This window comes from Arachis stenosperma, chromosome 10 (genome assembly GCF_014773155.1).
Source record: "Arachis stenosperma cultivar V10309 chromosome 10, arast.V10309.gnm1.PFL2, whole genome shotgun sequence".
In the NCBI taxonomy this organism is placed as follows: Eukaryota; Viridiplantae; Streptophyta; class Magnoliopsida; order Fabales; family Fabaceae; genus Arachis; species Arachis stenosperma.
This window is the reverse complement of record NC_080386.1, coordinates 22,069,018-22,092,199: the sequence shown is the minus strand read 5'-3', so window position 1 is coordinate 22,092,199 and position 23,182 is coordinate 22,069,018. Positions and strand designations below refer to the sequence as shown.

Here is a 23,182-nt window from a genome sequence, read left to right as displayed (position 1 = left end):
TATTAATTAATTAAAAATTATTTTTATTTTTATTTAAAATTAAAATTTAAAAGTCAATATTATACTCGATGCACGTAGTAGTTGTCAAATGGGCTAATTTTTTTAGATATGATATTGGGGTGTGAGTTATGCTGGAATATGATGATTATGGGTGATTTACACTGTTATGGCGGCGCTGAGTTTTTGGAATTTAGGGGGAAGAAATCGGTGGCACCGATTTGAGGTAGGGGAAATCGGTACCACCGATTTGTGTGAGTGAGGGGTAAAATCGGTGGGACCGATTTGTGGAAGGGGGAGGCTGTTGGGTATGAAATCGGTGCCACCGATTTGTGTGTGGTCTAATTTTTTTTTAATCCGGGTTCACCAATCGGTCCCACCGATTTGGGTGTGCAGCGGTCGGTTCCTCCGATTTGCCATTAGTCAACACAAAAACGGATGTTGGTATCACAGAAGCCCCATTTCTTCCTCGTTCGCTAATGATCATCCTCTTCTCCTCTCTTCTCTTCTCTTCTCTGATTCTTCTCTTTTATTTGTGTAAAAAAAATTTCTGTGAGGCTGGAAATAGATAGTGTTATGGATGATAGAGTTGTATTGAAGATTTATTACTACGGGCAGATCTTATTACAAACATATGAGGGAGTTCAATTTGTGTGTGAAAATCCATTAGATGTTGTTATTCCGTTCACATTTTCATTTGAGGAGTTGAAAGGTGTGATTTGTGAGAAGATAGGCACGCAAAGATGTAGGAAAATATCGTGTATTTTGTACAGGTATCCTTTACCTGTGTTTGGCGGGTTTGTTCAATTTCAAACCAAGTATGTGATGGACGAAGCGAGTATGCAGGAAATGTTTTCAATGTACATGGAAAATCGCCACCGAATATCGTGCATCGAGTTATATATTGAGTTTGAGCAATCTGAAGCAGACCGTAACATTGAGTTGGAAGATTATAATAGTGAAAGCGAAGATGAATTTGAAAGTAACTATGAGATCGTCGGTCCAGGTGAGGACGAAGAAGAAGCTGTTGGCGACATGAATGCAGATGTGGCGGAAGTTGCAAATGCACTAGCAAACCCGCATCCGTTTCAAGAGCCTTCTTTCATGCGGTCGTTGGATTTGGGGGCTATGCACGCACCGGAGTTTCCGGAATGTATGAATACAGGTGCGTAAACCTAGCTAGCTACGTGAATCTCTGAATTGTTGTTTACGTAGATGGAATAGAGAAAAATAAGACTATAACGATCTTACCTAGTAAAGTATGTTTATTAATTGAGTTGTAATGAAGGACTTGTTACTGAGTACATAATGAAGCATTTGTTACTTTTGATGTATGTAGCCCCTCCTGTTGTGGCGGATGGTGAGTTCACAGTGGGGATGGAATTCAGCTCAAGGGAGGCAGTAATCAAGGCAATGAAAGATTATACCATCCGGAGAGGTGTGGACTATCGGGTATATGAGTCGGAACCGACGACATTCTATGCCCAATGTATAGAATATGGGAATGGTTGTGACTGGTTGATCCGGGTAACCAAAATGCAGAAGAAGTACTGTTGGGAGATAAGGAGGTACAATGGAAGTCATACTTGTACCAGGTCTACTATTTCTCAAGACCATTCGAAGCTGGATTCCAAGACAGTTGCAGAAGCAATAAAGCCGTTGGTAGAGGTTGACCCGTCTATAAAGGTAAAATCTGTAATTGCTGATATCCAGTCAAAGTTTAACTACACCATCAGTTATCGCAAGGCTTGGTTAGCAAAGCAGCAGGCGGTCGAATCAATTTTTGGAAGTTGGGAAGCATCGTATGAAGCTTTGCCGATATGGTTTGAGGCCATGTGCCACAAAGAGCCATCAGCAGTGGTTCACTTTGAAACAATGCCAGCTTACCAGGGGGATGATTTGGTTCCTGATATACGTGTTCTACATAGAGTCTTCTGGAGTTATTACCCCTGTATAAGGGCCTTCAGACACTGCAAGCCAGTGGTGCAGGTGGACGGGACTCATTTGTATGGAAAATACAAGGGTTGTTTATTGGTTGCAGTGTCACAAGATGGTAATAACAACATCGTGCCTATTGCATTTGCCATAGTGGAGGGAGAGACTTCTGATGCATGGCACTTTTTTCTGAGCAACCTGCGTCAACATGTGGTGACCCGTGATGGTGTCGGACTAATCTCCGATCGACACGATTCGATTAGGTCAGCTATTGAACGAAGTAATGGGGCGTGGTCTCCTCCAAGAGCTTTCCATATGTTTTGTATCAGGCATATTGAGTCCAACTTCTTGAGGAAGTTCAAAGCACCTTACCTGCAGAAGCTTATCGTCAACATTGGTAAGTTTGTATACAATGAACTTTTAATTTATTGTAAGCATGATCAAATAGACTGGTGTTCATAGCTGACTGAATGTTTTTCATAGGATATTCAAGGACGACCAGGGAGTACCAGATGCGCTATGAACGATTAAAGGAACGGGGTGAAGCTTACACCAATTGGCTTGATCGGATCCCTCGTGAGCAGTATGCTTTGGCATTTGATGGTGGTTACCGATGGGGTCATATGACCACCAATCTTGTGGAATGTATCAACTCCGTCTTAAAGGGTGCACGCAATCTCCCAGTCACTGCACTTGTTAAGGCGACATTTTACAGGCTGAATGAGTTGTTCACTAGGAAAAGAGCTGAGGCTGAAGCCCGAATCAGTGCTAGACTTATATTCTCTGAGATGGTGACAACCAAGCTGAATGCAAATCAACGAGCATCAGGTAACATACAGGTTAGCTGTTTTGATAGAGAAAATGAAGTCTTCGAAGTACGCGAGATGCCTAGTGGGGTTGAGTATGCAGTTGACCTGCGCCACTATCGGTGTGACTGTGGTGAATTCCAGGTTGACCGAATTCCGTGTAGGCACGTGTTTACGTGTTGTGCAAATCAGAGGTTGGATTGGAAAGTGTTCGTTAATGACGTTTACAAGATGGACCAAATTCGAAGAGTATACAGGGCTAGGTTTCGACCACTGGGAAATCCGGCAATGTGGCCTGCTTATCATGGACCTAGATTCGTTGGAAACCCGTTCCTCAGACGGGTTGCCAAGGGCCGGCCGAAGATGACCCGCTTCTTGAATGAGATGGACACTCGTATGTTGCGTCGCCCGAGGCGATGCAAGCAATGCGGTGCCGAGGGCCATAGTCGCAGTAGATGTCGTCAAAGTGGTGGACCGAGTGCAGGTCCAACCGAATAGTAGTAGTTACCTTTTTTTACATTTCGTTTGGATTTCATTTATGTACGACATTGACTTTTGAATTGACCAACCAGTGCTTATATTCATTTCAAACCTGATTAACATACACGATAGGAGATACGCAAGAAGTAATAACAATCTACGTGTAGTACTCATTAAGTAAATACTCAATAAGTAAATACTAGTTAACATAGTCAACAATAACAACCTAGTTAACATACTCAATAACTAAATACTAATAATGAAATTAACATAGACAACAATAACAATGTAGTCTACAAAATCAATAAGTAGATACCAATAACCAAATAAACATAGTCAACAATAACAACCTACTTAACAATAATAACCTAGTTAACATACTCAATGAGTCAATAGTACACATTATTTCTTAAATAGTAGTAAGAACCTAGGTAACATTCTCAATAATTAACTAGTTACAACTTCACTTCCTCGGTGCCCACTTGATATCTTTGTATATCTTTCTGCACTTCTTTGCAATCCTGTTAAAGGCGGATGGTGTATACCGATTTGCACTCCGACGTGGAGGATCAGCTCTAAGGTTGTAACCTTTACCCTTTTCACTTGTGGCCGTACCTATGTAAACACAACAAATACAAATACAAATATAAATATAAATGTAAATATAAGTACAAGTTCACCATGAATACAAATATAAATACAAATAAAAATATGAATACAAAAATAAATACAAATATAAATACAAATACAATTACAAATATAAATACAAATCATTACTAACATTATGTTTTACCTGCACTAGGTGCTGTATCCTCGTCAGCAGGATCGTCATCCTCATCACCACCCTCATCCTCAGACTCATCAGCGTCATCCCCCTCATCCTCAGACTCATCCTCATCATCACCCTCATCCTCAGACTCATCCTCAACCTCATCCTGATGAACTGCTCTATGACTCTCATGAATCAGAGTCATCGGAATACGTCTAGGATTTCCACTTTGTATGATCCCTCCCGCCGCTTCATTACTTCTGCTCGAGTCAACAGACATTCTGGCACCAGAATTATCAGATGAAGTGCGACCCCGATATCCCAAATCCAATGACCTCCTAGCTGGAGTAATTCCACCAAAATGTGCTTGATGGTCGGTGGGAATGTCAATATAATTACCTGAATGTGACTGGTGCGACCCCGATGCCATCAAACCAAGTAGCTGACTGAATGAAGGTTGCTCTCCATACTCAGAATGTGGACCACCCCAAAACTGATGGTGTGACAGGACTGACGCTGAGTAATAATCAGACGGATGCGTGTAAGGAACATATGGTGCAAAATACTCAACCCCCTGATGTGGCGGTTCCGGTGGCGGTGGTGGTGGAGGTACGGCCACCGGTTCCGGTTCCGGTTCTGGTGCCGGTGGTGGTGGTGGTGGAGGAGGACCTTCTGGATTCTCTTCAAAAACAAGGTTTGACAATTGCAAGTGGTCACCATATGCCTCTCGGTACCAATGCATGTAAATTTCTAACGGATAATGTAAATACTCCAAGTCTTCAGATAGAATGTGACTATATCGATTGGTCCATTGCATCACCCAACGCGAGTGGGTATTGGCCCAATCTTGATTCTTAGGCCCAGTTAGAACTTCCCCATGTGATGCACCTAGATCCTGCACTTCACTAGGAACACCCTGTGTCAATCCAAATTGCCTCCTGACTCTATCAGTAGCATGCCACTCGATGCATTCAAAAGATATAAGTGGCACTGTGACACTCCACACCACCGAATTATGATGGATGGCTAAGGGAATTACGTCTGGGTCGATGTATCCAATGCCATAAACCTGCCAAAGAAACTAGACAATTCTCCCAGTAAGATGATTACACAACAATTACTTCACTTAAGAATTTACATAAGGTACTTGTATTTTACACAATACCTGTCCTTCTTCTAGATCATCCAACAACCTCCTGTAGTGGGCAAGCGTTTTATATCGGTAGGCATAGTTTTGACGGTCCCAGTTATGCCACCTGCAGACGGACAATCCATTTGTTAACTTATCTTACCATAAACAAAATACAATTTAAATCAATTATTTCAATGCATACTTTAATCAAAATTACCTGTTTGCAATTGGAAACACTCGGGAATTGCCAGGAATCGGCGCTAGAAATGGTAGCCGGATCCAAGCCCAACTGACCAACAGTGTCAGTGGACCGTCCATCTCCTTGCAGTCGACACGAGTTGCCCTGCACAATGATCTATACAAGTGTGCCAGGCATGCCGAACCCCAACTAAACTGTATGATCTGGCCGAAGTTGCGGAGCAAGGGTAAAAATTTCCAGTGCACCCCTGCACCCGACTTATCTGCAAATAGAACTTTCCCAAATAACAACATTATGTGACACTTTACATACATCTGCATGCTAACATCATCATTCAACACTATACGATCTCTCACACCCCTAAACCACGTTAACTTTATAAAGCTCCCTCTACATTCATTTTTGCTGGGTGCAACTCCAAAGTGGTGCAAGCACTCGGCTTCCAATGCCTCAAAGCTACTCATGGTCGGACCTGTAACCGGAAGACCATTTGTTGGCAGACCGAGAATTACCGCCACATCCTCCAAGGTCACGGCACACTCACCAACCGGAAAATGGAAAGTATGAGTCTCGGGCCGCCATCTCTCAATCAGAGCATTAATCATTGCTGACTGGCCTTTAATAACTCCAATTTGGGATACATAATAAAATCCAGTCTCGCGTAACTGTGCCTCAACAATTTGGTTATATGGATCCGACGGGTGTAAATGATCGCACATCAACATCCTTGAAGCCTACAATACCACATTTTCCAGTATAAGAACAAATATAACACAACTATATTATTCAATAACACAAGTATACTTAACATGTCCATTAAAACTAATTCCCAGCATAAAACCAATTCAAACAAAAAAACAGCATACTAATTTCTGATTATTATTATTATTATTATTATTATTATTATTATTATTATTATTATTATTATTCAAACAGCAAACATACTAATTTCTCTACTATTATTATTATTATTATTATTATTATTATTATTATTGTTATTATTATTATTCAAACAGCATACATACATACTAATTTCTCTATTATTATGATTATTATTATTGTTATTAATATTATTATTCGTATAATAAAAAAAGCATACTAAGTTATTATTATTATTATTATTATTATTATTATTATTATTATTATTATTATTATTATTATTATTATTATTATTATTATTCAAACAGCATACATACATACTAATTTCTCTATTATTATGATTATTATTATTGTTATTATTATTATTATTCGTATAAAAAAAACCATACCAAATTTTTTATTATTATTATTATTATTATTATTATTATTATTATTATTATATTCAAACAGCATACATACATACATATTAATTTCTCTATTATTATTATGATGATTATTATTGTTATTATTATTATTATTCGTATAAAACGTACCATACTAATTTATTATTATTATTATTATTATTATTATTATTATTATTATTATTATTATTATTATTATTATTATTATTCAAATAACATACATACTAATTTTTCTATTATTATTATTTATTATTACTATTATTATTATTATTATTATTATTATTATTTATATAAACCAAACAACATACTAATTTTTTATTATTATTACTATTCTAACAGTATATATACTAATTTTATTATTAATCATAATAATTAACGATCATAAATAAAATAACTAATAAAATTTTCATTATTAATCGTAACAATTAATTAAATTCGATTACTAACACTGACAATAACAACAATAATATATTAATATCTCCCTATTCCAATTTATTAGGTACATATTTTCTTTTCTTTTTTTTTAATGTACTATTTTTTCAAATATTTTTTTTCCTTTTTTTTACATTAAAATACACTACCCAGAAAGCTTCATCTTCATCACCATTACAAACAAACATTCATCTCATCTCCATACATACATACATACATACAAGGTTTATTCTTATTTTTATTTCTATTTCTAACCACCTAATAATAAAATACATACATATATGTTTAATTTCTAATTTCTACTTAGTGTCATTACAATATATACTGTTAATAAAATCTAAAATTATCACTATCATTATCATTAAATAAAATTATGAAAAAAAAACTTACATGATTTGGATCTCCAAGATAATTAACAATATGAAGCTCCGGTTGATTTACTTCCTTAGTTTTTCTTTTTTTTGGCATTTTTTTTTCTTTCCCTGATCTGTGGTGGTCCAACAATGGTGAAGGAGTGGGGTTGAGAGGAAGTAGAAAGGGAAAGTTGAGAGTGAAAGAGAGAGTGTTGGAGAGTGAAAGAGAGAGGGGTATACGGTAGGGGAAATAGAGATAAGGGTCACGGGCCACCACGGGAGCCACCTGCATGCGCGACATGTGGCAACGGGTCACCAATCGGTGCCACCGATTTCAGCACCTCCCTTTCCCACAAATCGGTCCCACCGATTTCCTTCCCCCCAATCGGTGCCACCGATTTCTTTACCAGCGCCGTCACATCTCCGTCAAACACCCCAAACCCCCATAACGTCGAACAACACCAACGCCATCCCCATATCAAAATTAAACTCGAGCAAAGTATGGACTATTATATATTTCTGGAAAGCCCTGGATGTCTACTTTCCAACGCAATTAAAATTGCACCATTTGGGTTTCTATGGCTCCAAAAATTCTATTTCGATTGCAGGAAGGTCAGAATCCAACAGCATCAGCAGTCCTTCTTCAGCCTCTGAATCAGATTTTTGCTCAGGTCCCTCAATTTCAGTCAGAAAATACCTGAAATCATAGAAAAATACACAAACTCATAGTAAAGTCCAGAAATGTGAATTTTGCTTAAAAACTAATAAAAATATACTAAAAAGTAGCTAAATCATACTAAAAACTATCTAAAAACAATACCAAAAAGCGTATAAATTATCTGCTCATCACAGCTTCTCTATGCAAAAATATGCATTGCCATATAAAAATATTAACAATAATGTATGTATTTTTTGCACAATTTAAATTGAATTTTTCTTGCATCTTCTAGGGAGATGAAGTTAAAGGAAGAAAGAATTGAGGCTGAGAAAAATCTAGTAATCTTTTTCCCCTCCAATCCATACTTGGATAGAATGTGTCTCTGTTAATGTGAAATGAAGGTTTCTATTTGTGTGTAGGAGTAGATGGTAACAAACCTCTATTGGTAAGCTTTACGTATAAATCTAGTGTTACAAAAATCCTGCTGTCTTTTTAACTTCTAACTCCATATTAGTTTTTATTCTGAAAATCCATTTCATTTTCATATCTTATTGTCTTCAATGCAGGAAAGTTTACAACTACTTTGATACTTTTTCATTATTAGTATAGTTTCCCCCCTCCTATATGATTATTGTATACATTCTTCAATATTTGAGTTTCTAGTTCTGCAGGTAAAAAAAGAGGCACAACAACTTGCTCGAATTTTTGAAACAGTTGGGGCTTTCAAGGTGAAGCGGAAAGGTGGTAAAGGAAGACTAATTTTTGAAAGGTGAGGCTTGTTCTGTGCAATTTTGAGCTGTTGATTTATGCTCTATATGAATTATGTTTCTAAATTTGCTTGTTATTCATTGTTATAGCTCAAGATCTTGTTAACATTATCAATGGGCAGCTTCAAATGTACTATCTGTCTGATGTGCACAAGTCTTTCTCTTTAAGAATTGGGAGTACTAACTAGTCTTAGGTAACATTTTATTCTACTTTAAATGTGAATGACTATTCTTTTCTTCTTCCTTTAAAGCACTAAAATATTAAGGAACAAGTATGTTTATGAATAATTATCATGTGATCTTTTGTGATTTTCATAGGGAGGTGGACAAGAGAATTGTCGAACTTCCAGATATACGTGAAACCAGAGAATATATCGCAGAGTTAAAGCTGCATCCAGAAGTTACAACGAGAATGAGGTTGAATGTCTTTGCTAACTAAAGCACGAGTATGAAGTTCTATATGCTAATAATGCACATTTGGAGCTACCGGCTTGCATTGGTTCAAGGTAAATAACCACTGTATGAATCTTCAAACATCAAGCTTTATGTGATTTTGTCCCAAACTTCTAATAGAGGAAGGATTCTTAATGTACTAGTTCAATGGTTTACGTTCATATTTCCTATTTGACTATGTATTCAAGTTTTAGGACCTTTGTTTGGAATGTACTATTTTCATGAAAGTTATGGATAGAGTAGTCTCCTTTTAAGGTTATGAAAGTTAGAATTTGTAAAAATCATATTCTAGTTTAAAACTGTCATTTTTTTAAACTCATGTATGAAATTGTGGCGATTCGAAGCCGTCACATTTTTAAAAGAACCCACCCAAATCTGCGGTGGTTTTAAAACCGCTGTAGATTTTTTTTTAAATCCACGGACCAAAATAGTGGCGGTTCTGCAATCACCGCAAAATCAATTATCGTATTTGCTGCGGTTATGCCAGTTATTTCACAAAACCGCCACAAAATCAAATCTCCACTCCCTAATAGACAACGTTTGTGGAACCGCCGAAATTTTGTTTTGGGATAGTTGAAAACCGCCGCTATTCGGCGTGTCTCTTGTAGTGTTTCCAAAACCAACAATTAATCATCCCAATCACACATTCACACATTATTTACAAGACTTCTAATCTCCATCAACATATCACAAATATCAACTTTACCAATATCACCAAAGGATATAACTTACCCAATCACAGCTTCCGTCCTATATTTTATTCAACATGCAAACCAACATTCAATTTCACACATCCATACTAAATCATTAACATTAACAACATCAATCCAATAGTATCCTAAAGTCAATTAGCTTAAATTTCACATAGAATTACTTAATGATTACTTGAAACCAAAATCCGTACCTTAATTGACGACAGTTCCAACTTCTTAAACCTCTTTTTCCGACCAAGTCAAGCCTCAATAACCACCAACCAAGCCAAGCAACCAAGCAACTGTACTCAATCTAATTTCATTCAAAATTTCATATTGTTCATACTAGATTCTCATACAAATTAGGAGAAAAGAGGGAAAGAGTTTATATATCTTACTCTAAATGATCATAAGTCAAAACCCTCCTAGAAATTGAGTTTGAGTTTTTCTTAATGCATCAAAATCACCAATTTCAATACTCATATATCCAAAACACAAAAACTGAGAAAAATGGAGAAATAGGGTAGAGTTCTCGTAATTAAAACCGCAAAAGTGATATAGAAACGTAGAGAGAGTTAAGAGCGATGTATCACCATAAACAGATCGTCGACTGGAGTTTCGATTTGTGAAAAAAGTAGATTTAAAGGTGGAAGTTAATAGTATTTTTGGAGTTAGGGCTTCTCTTCTCTTCTCAAGTCTCGAGCTCTCTCTCTCACTTGGAACAAATGAATGAAATTCGATGAAGTCACTTGTTTTTATGGCCACTAAGTGAGGGATATTTTCGTCTTTTCGTCCATTAGTCCTACGTAGGACCAAAATTTTAAAAATAAGTGTTCCGGTTTATATTCTAAATATTTTTTTGGTTATTTCTATATTTTTATTTTTATCATACACTGTACCGGATAATTCTAAGCATGTATAATTAATTATCATGTTGGTACATATTTTTCATAATTAATTATATTTTCGCACTTTAAATAATTTTCTGAGTTAAATTTGCATTGGTAAATTTTTAAACTATGAAATTTCAATTTTAAATTTAGATAAGGTAGTTTAAACCCTTTTTAACTTAATTTTATTTAAATAATTATTTAGTTAAAATTTTTTGAGTTTTACTTTTTATCCACCTTAAAAAAAATTTGGTTCTCATAATTTAGTGCCGTGTAAAAAAAATAGGAATAACCCTTCCTCTCACCTTGATCTGATGATATCCTGATCGACTTCAAGCCAACCTTTGAAAAAATTCCAAATTTTTGCAGTTAATCCATGGAATCATTAATTCTCGACTAAGAATACTTATTCTTCAACTGTCACCGTCCCCATTAGTTGTTGTGAGGGGCATTGGGGCCCCAGTCTACTCCTCGTTAATTATTTTTCCTTTTCTTTGTTTTTGCCCTTTGGCCTCTGCAACTTCTCTTCTTCTTCTTCTAACCTTCCTTCCTATTTCGGTGGATCAATATATGGTCCTTGCCTTAGCTTGATCGATGAACTGAGTACGATGGGATTTAGTGTAATATTCTAGGCCTTGAATTTGATTATTCTATAAGGTTTTTAATGATTACAATTTCAAGTTTAATTTATTTTTTTATTTAATTGTATTTTATTATAAATGTGAATCATCTAATTTGATAATATTATATATAAAATTTGATTATTATAAACACAAATATATTTAGTTATGAATAGAAATCATTTGCATTTTTTGATATTATAAAAAAATTTTCACAACCTATTGAAAATAAAAATATTTTATAAACATAAAATCAGTCACAATATAATGTATATTTATAATGTTGTTTCATATATTTTTTGAACAAATTATTTATTCATTATAATAATAAAATCTGTTATAATAAAATAATGAAATACTTTTATAACAGTATAATTAAAAAACTTTTATAAATACCAACAACATATTCCTATATATACAGTAATGAATTGATACTTAATTCTTTGGTAATATAAATACTTGCTTTAGAATAACTCAAAAATCATATTACATGTATATAAAAAAAATTAATCATTTATATAAATATATAAATAAATTAAATAATATATATAAATATATAATAAATAATTTAATAATTGATTTTAATATACACGTACAATTTTTTATAACTCAATTTACACTATTTCATCATGTGTTCCAAAGAAAACCTCAGCAAGGTTGCTATCTACCCAACGTTCCTAGACAATTTAAAATTGCCAAGTATCCTGTAAACAATTGCCCCCAAGAAGATTTTGGATTCGCAAATTTTGAAGAAGAATGGTTCAGTTGAGCCTTCAATGTCTATATTGTATTTATCAAAGAATATTAAGTAGTTGAGAATTAGGTTAGCAGTTATTAGTAGCAGTAAATTTATTTCTGATAGTAGTTGGTTATATACGGGCACGGACCCAGTAACAATAACGAGGAGCACCTCCCCCACTGTATTTTCAATTTTTGTTTTTTAAAAAATAATAATATATAATGTACCTTCACTTCAAATTTTAAATGATTCTACTACAAATAAATTACATTTAATTAATTAAAATCTCAAATTTATTTTTTTATTTTTATTATTATTTAACCTAATTAATTTTAGTCCTTGTGTCGTCATTCCTTTATTTTCTTAAACTCTTTTTTTATTTTTATATTTTTAACTCTTTTTTTATCTAGTGGTCATTTTTTTCATCAAAAAATAAATTTTAAATTTTTTATAATTTTTTTATATAGCTCTCTATGACTCTATATATCTTCCAATTTCATTGTTTTTCTTTTTGATATTTTTAATTATAAATTTTAATTCAAATAATTATAATTTAGGTATTAATACAAATTTTTATTTTTTCATGATTTTATATTTTATTTTATTCTCAATTTATTCATCTTTATTACTTATCTTTTATCTTTTGTTCTATTATATACCTATGTTGTATATAAAATTTTAAAATAAATTAATTAGTTTACTAATTTAGAATATATTTTGTATTTTAGAAATATTAATAAAAAAATATTTTAATTATAATATATAATTAAACAGATGTATAAAATCTTGCATCTAATATTATATTAAAATTAAATTAAAAATATATATAATAAATTTAATTATTTAAAAAAAATAAAAATTATAAATTAAATTTCTATTATTTTTTATAAATATACTTTTCATATACAGATTTAATTTTTCTAGTATTTATATATAATTTTAGTTTTAAATTATAAATACTAGTATATTATTAGGCGTTAATATATCAATTGATTCAGTCTTTTATTATTAAATGTGTATAAAAAAATTAGTTAGGATAACAAGTTATTTATAATTTAATTAAAATATTTTAAGTTCAAGTTTTAGAAATAAAAAATTATTTTTTATAAATTATATATAATGTATAATATTTTAAGAAAATAAAAATATTTACTAACTCTTTTTAATTTTTATATCTCTATATAATTAACAAATGTAACAAAATTTATTTTAGTACATATATTTTTGGTCTCATTCTTAAAATTTTTTTAATCTGTCACTGGTTTTATATATATATATATATAATTTTGTATTGTTTCATTTTCAACACATTTAAAAATATAATTTATTTTTTTAGTTTTTTCTCTTGAATTTTAACAGTATTATTAATCAAATAAAATTTATTTTTATAACAGAATTTTTTACATAAAAAATTAAAAAATTTCAGGAGAATAATAATATGTACAAATTGACCATCTAGAAAGGAGGCGAAAAATAAATACAACATTGATGGTACCTGTATTTCAGATCGACAACGATAAAAAAAAAGATTAATGCTATAAATTTAAGTATTTTTATGAATTAAATTTAATCAAATTAAATAATAAGATTTAAAATAATATTAGTCATAACGAATTTTTATTATAGTAAATTAATTTAATTAAATTTAATTAACAAAAATATTCAAAAGACTCGGATGTATAATATTATTTAAAATGAAAAATTAAATGAAAGCATGATTCACATGTTCAATTTCTCCTCTATATTCAAATATAATTGAATTTAACTAAAAAATTAATTATTTTTTATTTTAAATTTTAATTTTTAAATTTTAAATTTTAAATTTTAAATTTTAAATTTTAAATTTTTTTTAAAGTAAGAATTAAAAATAAAATTTTATAATAAAAATTTAATTAATATTAATTAATTAAAAATTATTTTTATTTTTATTTAAAATTAAAATTTAAAAGTCAATATTATACTCGATGCACGTAGTAGTTGTCAAATACTCAAGAAGTAATATAATTATAGAGAAAATTTAAAGATTAATATCTTTATTAAATTTGGTCAGCACTTAACTAGTAAAAAAAATGAGTAATCACATTTTTATATCATTATATATAATTTTATACTATTAAAAATATTAATAATAATTAATTAATAGCTATAAATTACAAAACCTACTAACCCCTAATATTCTTCTTAATTATATTCATATTCGATATCTTATGCATATGCCCATATGACTAAGAATAATTAGTAATACTAAAGAAAAAAAAAGTTAAAATTTATCTTATTTAATATATATTAATTATTATAATAATTAATAAATATTAAAATAAATTCTATTTGATTTTGCCTAAATTTTGTTGGTTATCAAACACTTCCAAGAATAATAACAATTTAAAAAAGGTATATTCCAGTTCCAGCTAACATGTTCTCTTTTTCCATGAAGAATGGAGAATGCATATTTGGTGAATTCATTGATTATATAAGTGAAGCCTCGGTCCACTTAAACCCTCGTCACACTCATCACTCTATCTTGGCACTCCAACAACAATGGCAACTATCACACCGTTGAGCTCCTCCGTCCTCAAGCAACATGCTTTCTTCCGTCTGATGACCCCTATGCCACCTCGGGAAACAAACCTTTCATTCACCTACAGCCCTAAGATTCATCAATCTCTCTCTCTAAGCACTGCAACAAACAACAAAAAACTCATAACGTCAACAGTGGCAGCTACCCCGCCGACAAAGGAGATATTTCACCAATTCGAGTTCTTTGTTGTCTACACAGACGAAACCGTGGAGGTCCTCCGTCCTCCACCAGCATTCGTTCCTCCCTTCGAACTCCACATAAAGGATGTTGAAATCACCACCACCAACCTCGGCCTCACCGCTCGCCTCTTCCTCCCAAAAAACCACGAAAACAAAAAACTCCCCGTCGTCCTCTACTTCCATGGGAGTGGCTTCTGCTCCAGGTCCGCCCTCGGTCCAGAATATACTAACCATCTCGCCGACATCGCCAATCAATCCAACGTCCTCGCTGTCTCCGTAGAGTACTCCAAGTTCCCGGCCCGACCACCACCTGCGTGCTACGAGGAGGCCTTGGCCTCCCTCAATTGGATCGCATTGCATGCAAACGGGCACGGGCCGGAGCCTTGGCTAAACCACCACGCCGACATGCAGCGTGTTTTCGTCGCGGGAAACAGTGCCGGCGGTAACATCACCCATTACGTGGTAAGCAAAGTGGGAAAAACAGGACCACCGCAGGGTATAAATGTGGAGGGTGCGATTATGGTGCACCCTTTCTTTGGTGGATTAGGGGAAGATAGGCAATGGCTGTATATGTGCAAGGATAATAAGGGGCCAGAGGATCCAAGGCTGAAACCGGCGGTGGAAGATTTAGATACACTTGGGTGTAGGAGGGTTTTGGTGTGTGTGGCGGAGACTGATCCGTTGAGACCTGCTGGAGAGAACTACTTTAGGGATCTGAAGAATAGTAGTTGGGGTGGGCGTGTTGAGCTGGAACTGAATAAGGGTATTGGACATTCCGATCAAGTTTATAAGCCATATGACGAAAACTCTCGTCTCGTCGTGCCAAGGATTGCTACTTTCATTAAGCAACAATGAATCTGTTATCTATTCTGATCTGATCTTGCGTGAGAAATGAACTTTTGTTGTTTTAGATATTGATGTTTGTAATAAGTGAGTGTAGGACTCACTCAAAATGCATAAATTAAAGATTCATAATCTCCGACATGCATGCATGCCTGCCTCCTTATTAATATTGTTTACTGAAATGTATCCATATGTCCGAAAATTTATAAGCTATTTTTATGTTACATGACAAGTTTTCTTTTTTCTTCACATTATATCTTTTAATTTGCATGATAGTACTATAAAGGAGGGAATTTTAGATGAATACAGGCTTAAAAGATTTAGATATATTTTTAGACCTAAATTTTAGGGGAAAAAATGCTAGAAAAACATTAAAATTTAGGTAAATTCTACTCTATCCTTCCTATAATAACATGCATATTACTCTCTGTGACATGTCATCCTTTAATTGGTTGCTATGTTAACTATAGTTAAACTATTGGTAGTTAAATTATAGCCCAAAGTGAGTAATTATATAATTTACTAAAATATTAAAAATTCAATCTTTGATTCTTTTCCAAATCATGCTCCCACACAATGAACCCTAATCTTCTGTATCTCCTCTCCCGTTCTGGCACCGTCGTCGCCACCCGAGCATAACCGTCTCATTGGGTGCCCCATTCTCTCCGTCTGTCGTGCCATTTCCGTGCTTGAAAGCATCGCCGCCGTCGTCGTTACAAGCAGCGCCGCTTTCCTCACGGTATCCTTCCCTCTCACCCAATATTATTATTATCAAGATCGATACATGGAAGGATAAACTATAAGCATAATTCCTTTGTATTTTTGGGGTACAAATTCTTTTATAGATTTCAATTCAAATGACATAAATGCTTTGATCTTATTAGTTTTTTTTAACACTAAAAAAATTATTTGGATAAGTTTTGCAAAGGAACACATCTAGATGCTCAGACCTAGTAAGATTGTGTTTGATACACTGGCTTGATGGTAATAGTTTCTTGTGATTTGGAATTTTGTTTCCCCCTAAAGGATGTAACGCTACATGATCTGGATGCTGCCAATGCACGACTTCAAGGTGGCATTACAAGAAAACATGCCTTTTGCTACACTTTTAAAGCGTGGCGAAAAGTAAAAAAAGCATAGCGATAGCTTTTCGCCACGCTTTTTGAGCTACCAGTACGCTTTTAAAAGGGTCACAACTGCAACGGTGCCGGTTGCTCTATCGCCACGCTTTTGGTAACCTATCGCCACGCTTTATTTTTTGCTACGCTTTTAAAGATCGCCACACTTTAAAAACGTGGTCATATGTGCCAGATATGGCTACGCTTTTAAAGCGTGCCAATGGAGACATATGGCTACGTTTTTAAAGCGTGCCAATAGAGAAAGATACAGCTACGTTTTTAAAGCGTGCCAATAACAAGACATATGGCTACGCTTTTAAAACGTGGCAATAACAAGACATATGGCTACGCTTTTAAAGCGTGACAATTGATGACTGTTATACAATATGACTACACTTTTAAAGCGTGACAAAAAGTTTGTTCAGTAACCTATAGTTTTTTTTAATCTTTTTTAATCTTTGTAATAAAACCTTACAAAATTAATAAATGATTTTAAAATTTAGACAATGACCAATATTTTTAAATCCACTAATCCTACATACATAAACTTGTCACCAAAAGAAATGTTTAATCACATGACAGTATAACAAAATATCAAAAACCAAAGTGATAACAACTAAGCAATGTATTCCTAATACGAGTTACAATTCCAATAACTTTGCCATCCTATCTAACAATAAGTTTGATCAACCTCCTCACATATGTGCACCCAATTCACCAAACTAATCATCAGCCTCCACTATGTGCTCAGAGACGTACAACATCCAGATTCTTCTTCAGGATTTCAATGGCATTTAGCAACAACTGAGAAGCTTTTATGCTCTGGTAGTTTCCACAGTAGCTTCTTCAGGATTTTCGGGCTTCCCCATTGCTTCGGCTTTCTTGATGATGTTTTATGGTTCTAGTAGCAGTGATAACCTGTTAAATACTAGCAGTGATAACCAAAAATCAACATGGTATTTGAATGCACTACTCTTCATCATCATCAATAAAAAGTAGATAGAGCATGTCCTCATTCTCAAGCTATAAATAATAAAAATTAATAATAAATAAATGGATAAAGAAATCAAACTTAGTTAATTATCATATCAAAGCCAACGCTACACTCTGTCAAATTAATAATAAACACTATCAAAATTAATAATAAACATTGTCTTCAACTGAGAGGTAATAACCACCAGCAAGTTCAATTTCATTTGAGTTCTAGAGCTTTCTTCATGCTAGAAGAATCCTTGAAGTCGATGTAGGCAAAACTGTAAATTCTTTCTTTTCCACCAAATCTGACTTTTCTTTATTCTCTACTACTCCGCTTTTTGTCTCTTTTTATTCGTGTTGTCTCCATCTTGAGTGTCCTCTTCGGACGTATCCGCCTCTAATGGCGCAGCGGTAGTTAGGGATAATTGTTCACAGTAAATGTGATGTAGTGTGTTTACAATTATAGCAACTTTGAAAAATAAAATAGTAAAATAATTTTATTTTACTGAAAATATTCCCATAATATTTTATTAAAAACATTTCCATAAGCCCATAGAAAAATAATGGGCAAACCCACCTTTCACACGAGTTTGAAATTGGGGGAAAGAGGATTTAATTAAGGGTAATATTTTTGAGAATAATTTTTAGGAATTTTAAAAAACTTTCTACTAAAACACACTATGAAATTCTTCTAACATAAAAGCAAAAAAAATTTTGTGATTATAAGAAAAAAAACTTATGGTCCACAAACATAATCGGGATTGTAGTGTTAAATTGGGCCACATGTTCCATGATAGAATACTATGCTAATTTTTAGAAATGTAGACAATTTTTTTCGATGACCAAAAAAGCAAATTTAAATGCTCAATATTGAATTAGATTAACTTAATTGGACACCAAAAAAAAAGAGTAATTTAATTCAATAATAACAAAACATGAGCAACAATTTACATTCCAAATGCTCAATATTAAACATAAGAGAGGTATATTTGCAAGTTTACATCATTTAAAATATAATAATTGTTATAATTTATAAGTGTTTTCTAACTCTTAACGATTTTAAGTGAACACCTTCATATTTCATTCATTAAAAAATCATGAACATTCCATTTACAGGGATTCAAAAAATTCACACTTTATCCATTACTATAATTGTGTAATTCATCAAAAAACACATTCAAAAGCAGGTCAACTTCACAAGGAATGGGGATTTTGCTACAAAAATAAAAAGGCAAGGATACCAACAAAACTAAAGCATATTTTTTAGGATAAAAGGAATTCATGTCTAGGCTCAATCTAGATACAAAGTATAAAATCATGGTCACATATTGGAGCTGGAACCTAGAAGAGCCAAAATAACAAGTAGTTAACAATATATAACTTATCCTGTTACCTGCAAATAAATAAAAAGAAAAAAGAATACAGTTTTTCTTTATGATTCACATTCCATTATCATAAGCTTTTTGTGCAAACAAATCCATCTGTTTGTTCACAACTTTAAGAGATAACACAAGAACAACAAAAAGAATTGTAAAAGGATACTCTTGTATTGAATCTAAGAAGCATTAACACTTAATATATTTGACTGGCTTTAGAAAAGTAGCTAGTAAAAGCTATGCAACCACCACAAATAACTTATTATTCTGTAGATATTTGAGAAGCAATAGCTTACACTTTGTGCTGCCTCTGCAATAGCAAACTCAACATGTCCAAAGCGTTTAAACCTCCCAGTATCGTCAACAGAAAAACGAACATCAACAACTTCTCCACAATCTTTGAAAAACTCCTCACTGAACAACAGTAACATGACATCATAAGAAAAAAAAATACACTATAAACAAGGAAATATAAGAAATACAATACATACAAGTCAGATCATTGCAAACTAAATGACAGGTTTCCAACAAATAGTGTCTTTGATCCACCTGTTTGCAGCACTAGGTGTATAAGGGGTTTTAGACTGCAAAGCAAAGATATATTACCATCAAAGATATTAAAACATTTAAAAAGAATAAAAAAATGAGACCAGTAACATACAACTTTCTTTGCTGAGACAGCATCAACCATCTTGACATCCTTAGCAAGAGGAAAATACTTTTAGTGCACAATCACAAGACAAAGCAAAACAAGCCTTCGAACAGTGATATTAAAATACAAAGCGAGATGCTTACACTTTTCTGAGGAGTTTTAGAAGGTTTTTCTTCTTCCTCATCACTGTCATCTGAACTATAACTGCTTTCTTTGGAAACTTTCACAAGCTGCAGTGAATAGCAAAAGAAATTGAACACAGCAAAATAATAAATAATGGTTCACATAGTATAAAATATTTTAAAAAAATAGTACATAATTCAGATATCTAAATTGAGAAATTCAAGTTGAATATAATGGAAGAGAGAACAGTAGCAATTAACACTACATAATACAAGTAGGAAACTAATTGCCACCAGGGAATAGAACCCCTACGAGCCGCAGTAACTCAATTCAATTACTTCTCCATCTAACTCAATTTTATCCTCTCAGTTCCTAATTTAGGATATAGTTTCACTCACCAATGTTGAATCAAAAGAGATATTGCCCGAGACAAAGAACAACTATCCAACTAATTATAACCTGAATTATCTACAATCAACCTAAATATAATTTATTATGAGAACAGTACACTACATAGTATATGCATGCTGTTCATACAAAAATAAGAGGAAATATGGTATATATTAGAAGGAGAAAACTGAAAGTAAAGCAATGGAATAAAAGTCAAGGTAATTAATATGCACAACAAGGAATAAGCTTGGCATAATCGAAAATGTTTGAACAGCATAACAAATACTAACCTCACTCTGAATAAGATCTTAGCACAGTAAACATGGTATAAAGTATAAACTCTACAATGCAAATATTACCCTCTCTGTAGTCTATAATAATTAGGTGTAGTCTATGGTGGCCATGAATGTTTGGTGGCTACAATGACTAACTTCATTGAATCAATCCATGACTGACACGTGGACATGTGAAGTTCTATTGAGTTTTGTTTTGAAATTGTTAATCACGGCCAATTAGGTAATACACACGTAAATAAGCTTGTTTGATAAAACCCAACTCAGCAACCCGAAACATCTCCAGCCCAAATTTCGACCCGATTCTTCTTCTTCCTTGAACGTTCCTAGGTGCTGCTCCGTGCTTGGTGAGGATACCTTGAGGTTGCGCATGGAGTTCCGTCGTGTTCTGGTTCTATAACTTCTGTCAAGCCTTCTGAAGGATGCCGCTGTTGCGATGGAAATCTCCTGGCCACCTCCGCTGTGATCGCCTTTACTCTGTCGATTTCATCCGCAATACTTGGAGCATGATCCCCGAGTTCCCCGACCAGCTTCTATCTCCGTTCTCTGACCGCCATGTTTCTCTGCTGCCATAGATTCCAAATTTGCTCCTTGCCTAGTGTAGCCTGGATGAGTTTGTTCATAGAGCTCCACCGCCATCTCTTGCTGGAACCCCCTTCTCTTTGGCCTAACGTCATCACCGCTGCCCCATAGATCTAATTCTTTGTGATACCCTCCTTCCCACTCCTCCATCGATTCTCTTCCCTCGTTGTTTGCAGGCTGTTGTTCTCCCGCTGCTATTATCAGAGGAGATGCCAAAGACATTCATACCCCTCATATACCATCTATTTCCAATAATATTCATGGGATAAGCAAAAAAGAATTTATCCTGTTTAATCTCTAAACCCAGTTTAGCATTTCATACACACATTTTACTTGTCAATATTTTATTGTTTGAAAAACTAAAGTTGAGCAACAGTTTGCCGAAATAAGATATAAATTGAGTGATCTCAAAGCATTAAGGGAATGTGTTCCCCCAAGTTCTCCTTCAGACAAGTGGACAGACTGGATTGAAAATACTAACCTACCGGAAGATGACTTCGCAATGAAGTATATAGTATGCTGGCAATGAAGTAGACATCATTTTCAAAGCCTATGATAGGATTATAACCACCTCGTCTATATGTTTTTTTCCTCCACTGTGAAAAATGGTAGTTTAGAAATTGTGCAGCATTAATAATCTGAGAAAACTAACTGCTTACACCCAATTTCATAAGCAATCCAAGAGGAAAATTACGTAAATCTTGTGAATTGGAAATAGGAAACACAGAAATCAAGTTCCACTTTTTTCCATCTCTCTCAAGAAATTCATCAAACAAATGGCAAGCATAACAATACTGAACCAAAATACAGCTAGAAAACAAGAAAAAATGGAACATAATTAAACAAAGAAAGGAACAGATTTCATCTTCTAAAATCCCTGTATCTTAATTCTAAATTTCCACTCCTAAATAAAGGTCAACAAAGAAAGAGATGGATGTGAAACTTGAGGGAAAAAGTTTGAGACGTCGAAGCCTTGTGCGATGAGAGGGAGTAAGCGCTTGAGCAGTGGAGGCGAGCTCGTGATAGAATCGCGAGCGAAGCAGAGACAGAGATGCGAGCAAGACACAGGCGGCCGGAGGCGGAGACGTGAGACGCGAGCGGAGGAGAGCTGGTGGATCCGGCGAGAGGCGCGGCGACGGAGGTGAAGGTGCAGTGGCACCATAGCGGTGATTGGAGCTGATAGAGACAGAGCAGGGGTGGTTGTTCAGGGGGCCATCACGCGAAGCTCAAAGGAGGGTTACGGGTGCCAGAAGAGGGATTGCCAACGGAAGCATCATGCGCGCCGGCGACGTTCTTCGCGGAGTGCAGAATGAAGAGAGGTTAAGGTTCTTCGATATGATATTCTTCATCCCGATTAGGGGGTTCTTCGTGAGGCACAATGAAGAGTGGGTTGGGGTGAGGCACAATGAAGACAAGGTTAGGGTTAGGAGCAATCGTCTCTTCGTGCGTGGAGGGCTTAGGGTTCTCTGATCTGAATGAGCTAGGGCAATTCAAAGAAGGGGGAAGCTAAAGTTTGGAAGAGTAGATGGTGTATTGCAATTGTAACTCAGTAATTTCGAAGGGAGCTCTCTGAAATTTTTTTTCTTTGGGGAACCAAAGCGTGCCAAAAGAGTTGGAGGAAACGGCTACGCTTTTAAAATGATTCTATAACAAAATTTTGTCGCCACGCTTTAAAAGCGTGCCTGTTTTTCTCTATGGCTATGCTTTTTGAGTGTAGCAAAAAAAACATAGCCAAATCTCGAATCAATTGCTACCCTCATAAAAGCGTGGCCATTGACCCTTTTCGCCACGCTTTTAAAGCGTAGCAAGAAAAAACGTTGTCGAATCTCAATTCAGTCGCTACCCTCATAAAAGCGTGACCATTGACTACT

At 34.3% G+C, this 23,182-nt stretch overlaps 3 protein-coding genes and 1 long non-coding RNA gene across 7 annotated transcripts; 3 read left to right on the top strand and 1 right to left on the bottom strand.

The window, feature by feature from the left end:
• The first annotated feature begins 573 nt into the window (after positions 1-573).
• On the top strand, positions 574-3,236 carry LOC130956865 (uncharacterized). Its single transcript, XM_057883820.1, has 3 exons — positions 574-1,162; positions 1,337-2,329; positions 2,416-3,236. Exons 1-3 carry the CDS (start codon positions 574-576, stop codon positions 3,234-3,236), a joined length of 2,403 nt encoding a protein of 800 aa, XP_057739803.1.
• A 5,101-nt stretch (positions 3,237-8,337) lies between these two features.
• LOC130954293 (50S ribosomal protein L9, chloroplastic-like) lies at positions 8,338-9,247 on the top strand. Its single transcript, XM_057881030.1, has 4 exons — positions 8,338-8,379; positions 8,713-8,810; positions 8,891-8,938; positions 9,127-9,247. The coding sequence occupies exons 1-4, from the start codon at positions 8,338-8,340 to the stop codon at positions 9,245-9,247; spliced, it is 309 nt and encodes a 102-aa protein (XP_057737013.1).
• Positions 9,248-14,735: 5,488 nt separating this feature from the next.
• On the top strand, positions 14,736-15,871 carry LOC130957951 (probable carboxylesterase 1). Its single transcript, XM_057884814.1, has one exon. It carries the CDS (start codon positions 14,741-14,743, stop codon positions 15,812-15,814), a length of 1,074 nt encoding a protein of 357 aa, XP_057740797.1. The 5' UTR covers positions 14,736-14,740; the 3' UTR covers positions 15,815-15,871.
• A 1,565-nt stretch (positions 15,872-17,436) lies between these two features.
• Positions 17,437-22,809, bottom strand: LOC130955004 (uncharacterized). 4 transcript variants are annotated; one of them, XR_009076557.1, is made up of 6 exons: positions 20,727-22,809; positions 20,067-20,153; positions 19,933-19,971; positions 19,763-19,855; positions 19,568-19,685; positions 17,437-17,848 (listed from the first exon to the last, which is right to left on the bottom strand). It is a non-coding gene; the product is annotated as an uncharacterized LOC130955004 (long non-coding RNA). The 4 variants fall into 4 exon arrangements; XR_009076559.1 differs by having other exon boundaries at positions 20,796-22,809; XR_009076556.1 differs by having other exon boundaries at positions 20,067-22,809.
• Positions 22,810-23,182: the final 373 nt, after the last annotated feature.

Coding starts and splice junctions, on each gene's coding strand:
- LOC130956865 (XM_057883820.1), top strand. CDS start 574: ATGGATGATAGAGTTGTATTGAAGATTTATTACTACGGGCAGATCTTA. Junction 1,163..1,336: donor TCCGGAATGTATGAATACAG/GTGCGTAAACCT, acceptor TGATGTATGTAG/CCCCTCCTGTTGTGGCGGAT. Junction 2,330..2,415: donor GAAGCTTATCGTCAACATTG/GTAAGTTTGTAT, acceptor TGTTTTTCATAG/GATATTCAAGGACGACCAGG.
- LOC130957951 (XM_057884814.1), top strand. CDS start 14,741: ATGGCAACTATCACACCGTTGAGCTCCTCCGTCCTCAAGCAACATGCT.
- LOC130954293 (XM_057881030.1), top strand. CDS start 8,338: ATGAAGTTAAAGGAAGAAAGAATTGAGGCTGAGAAAAATCTA. Junction 8,811..8,890: donor GGAAGACTAATTTTTGAAAG/GTGAGGCTTGTT, acceptor CTTGTTATTCAT/TGTTATAGCTCAAGATCTTG. Junction 8,939..9,126: donor ATCAATGGGCAGCTTCAAAT/GTACTATCTGTC, acceptor TGATTTTCATAG/GGAGGTGGACAAGAGAATTG.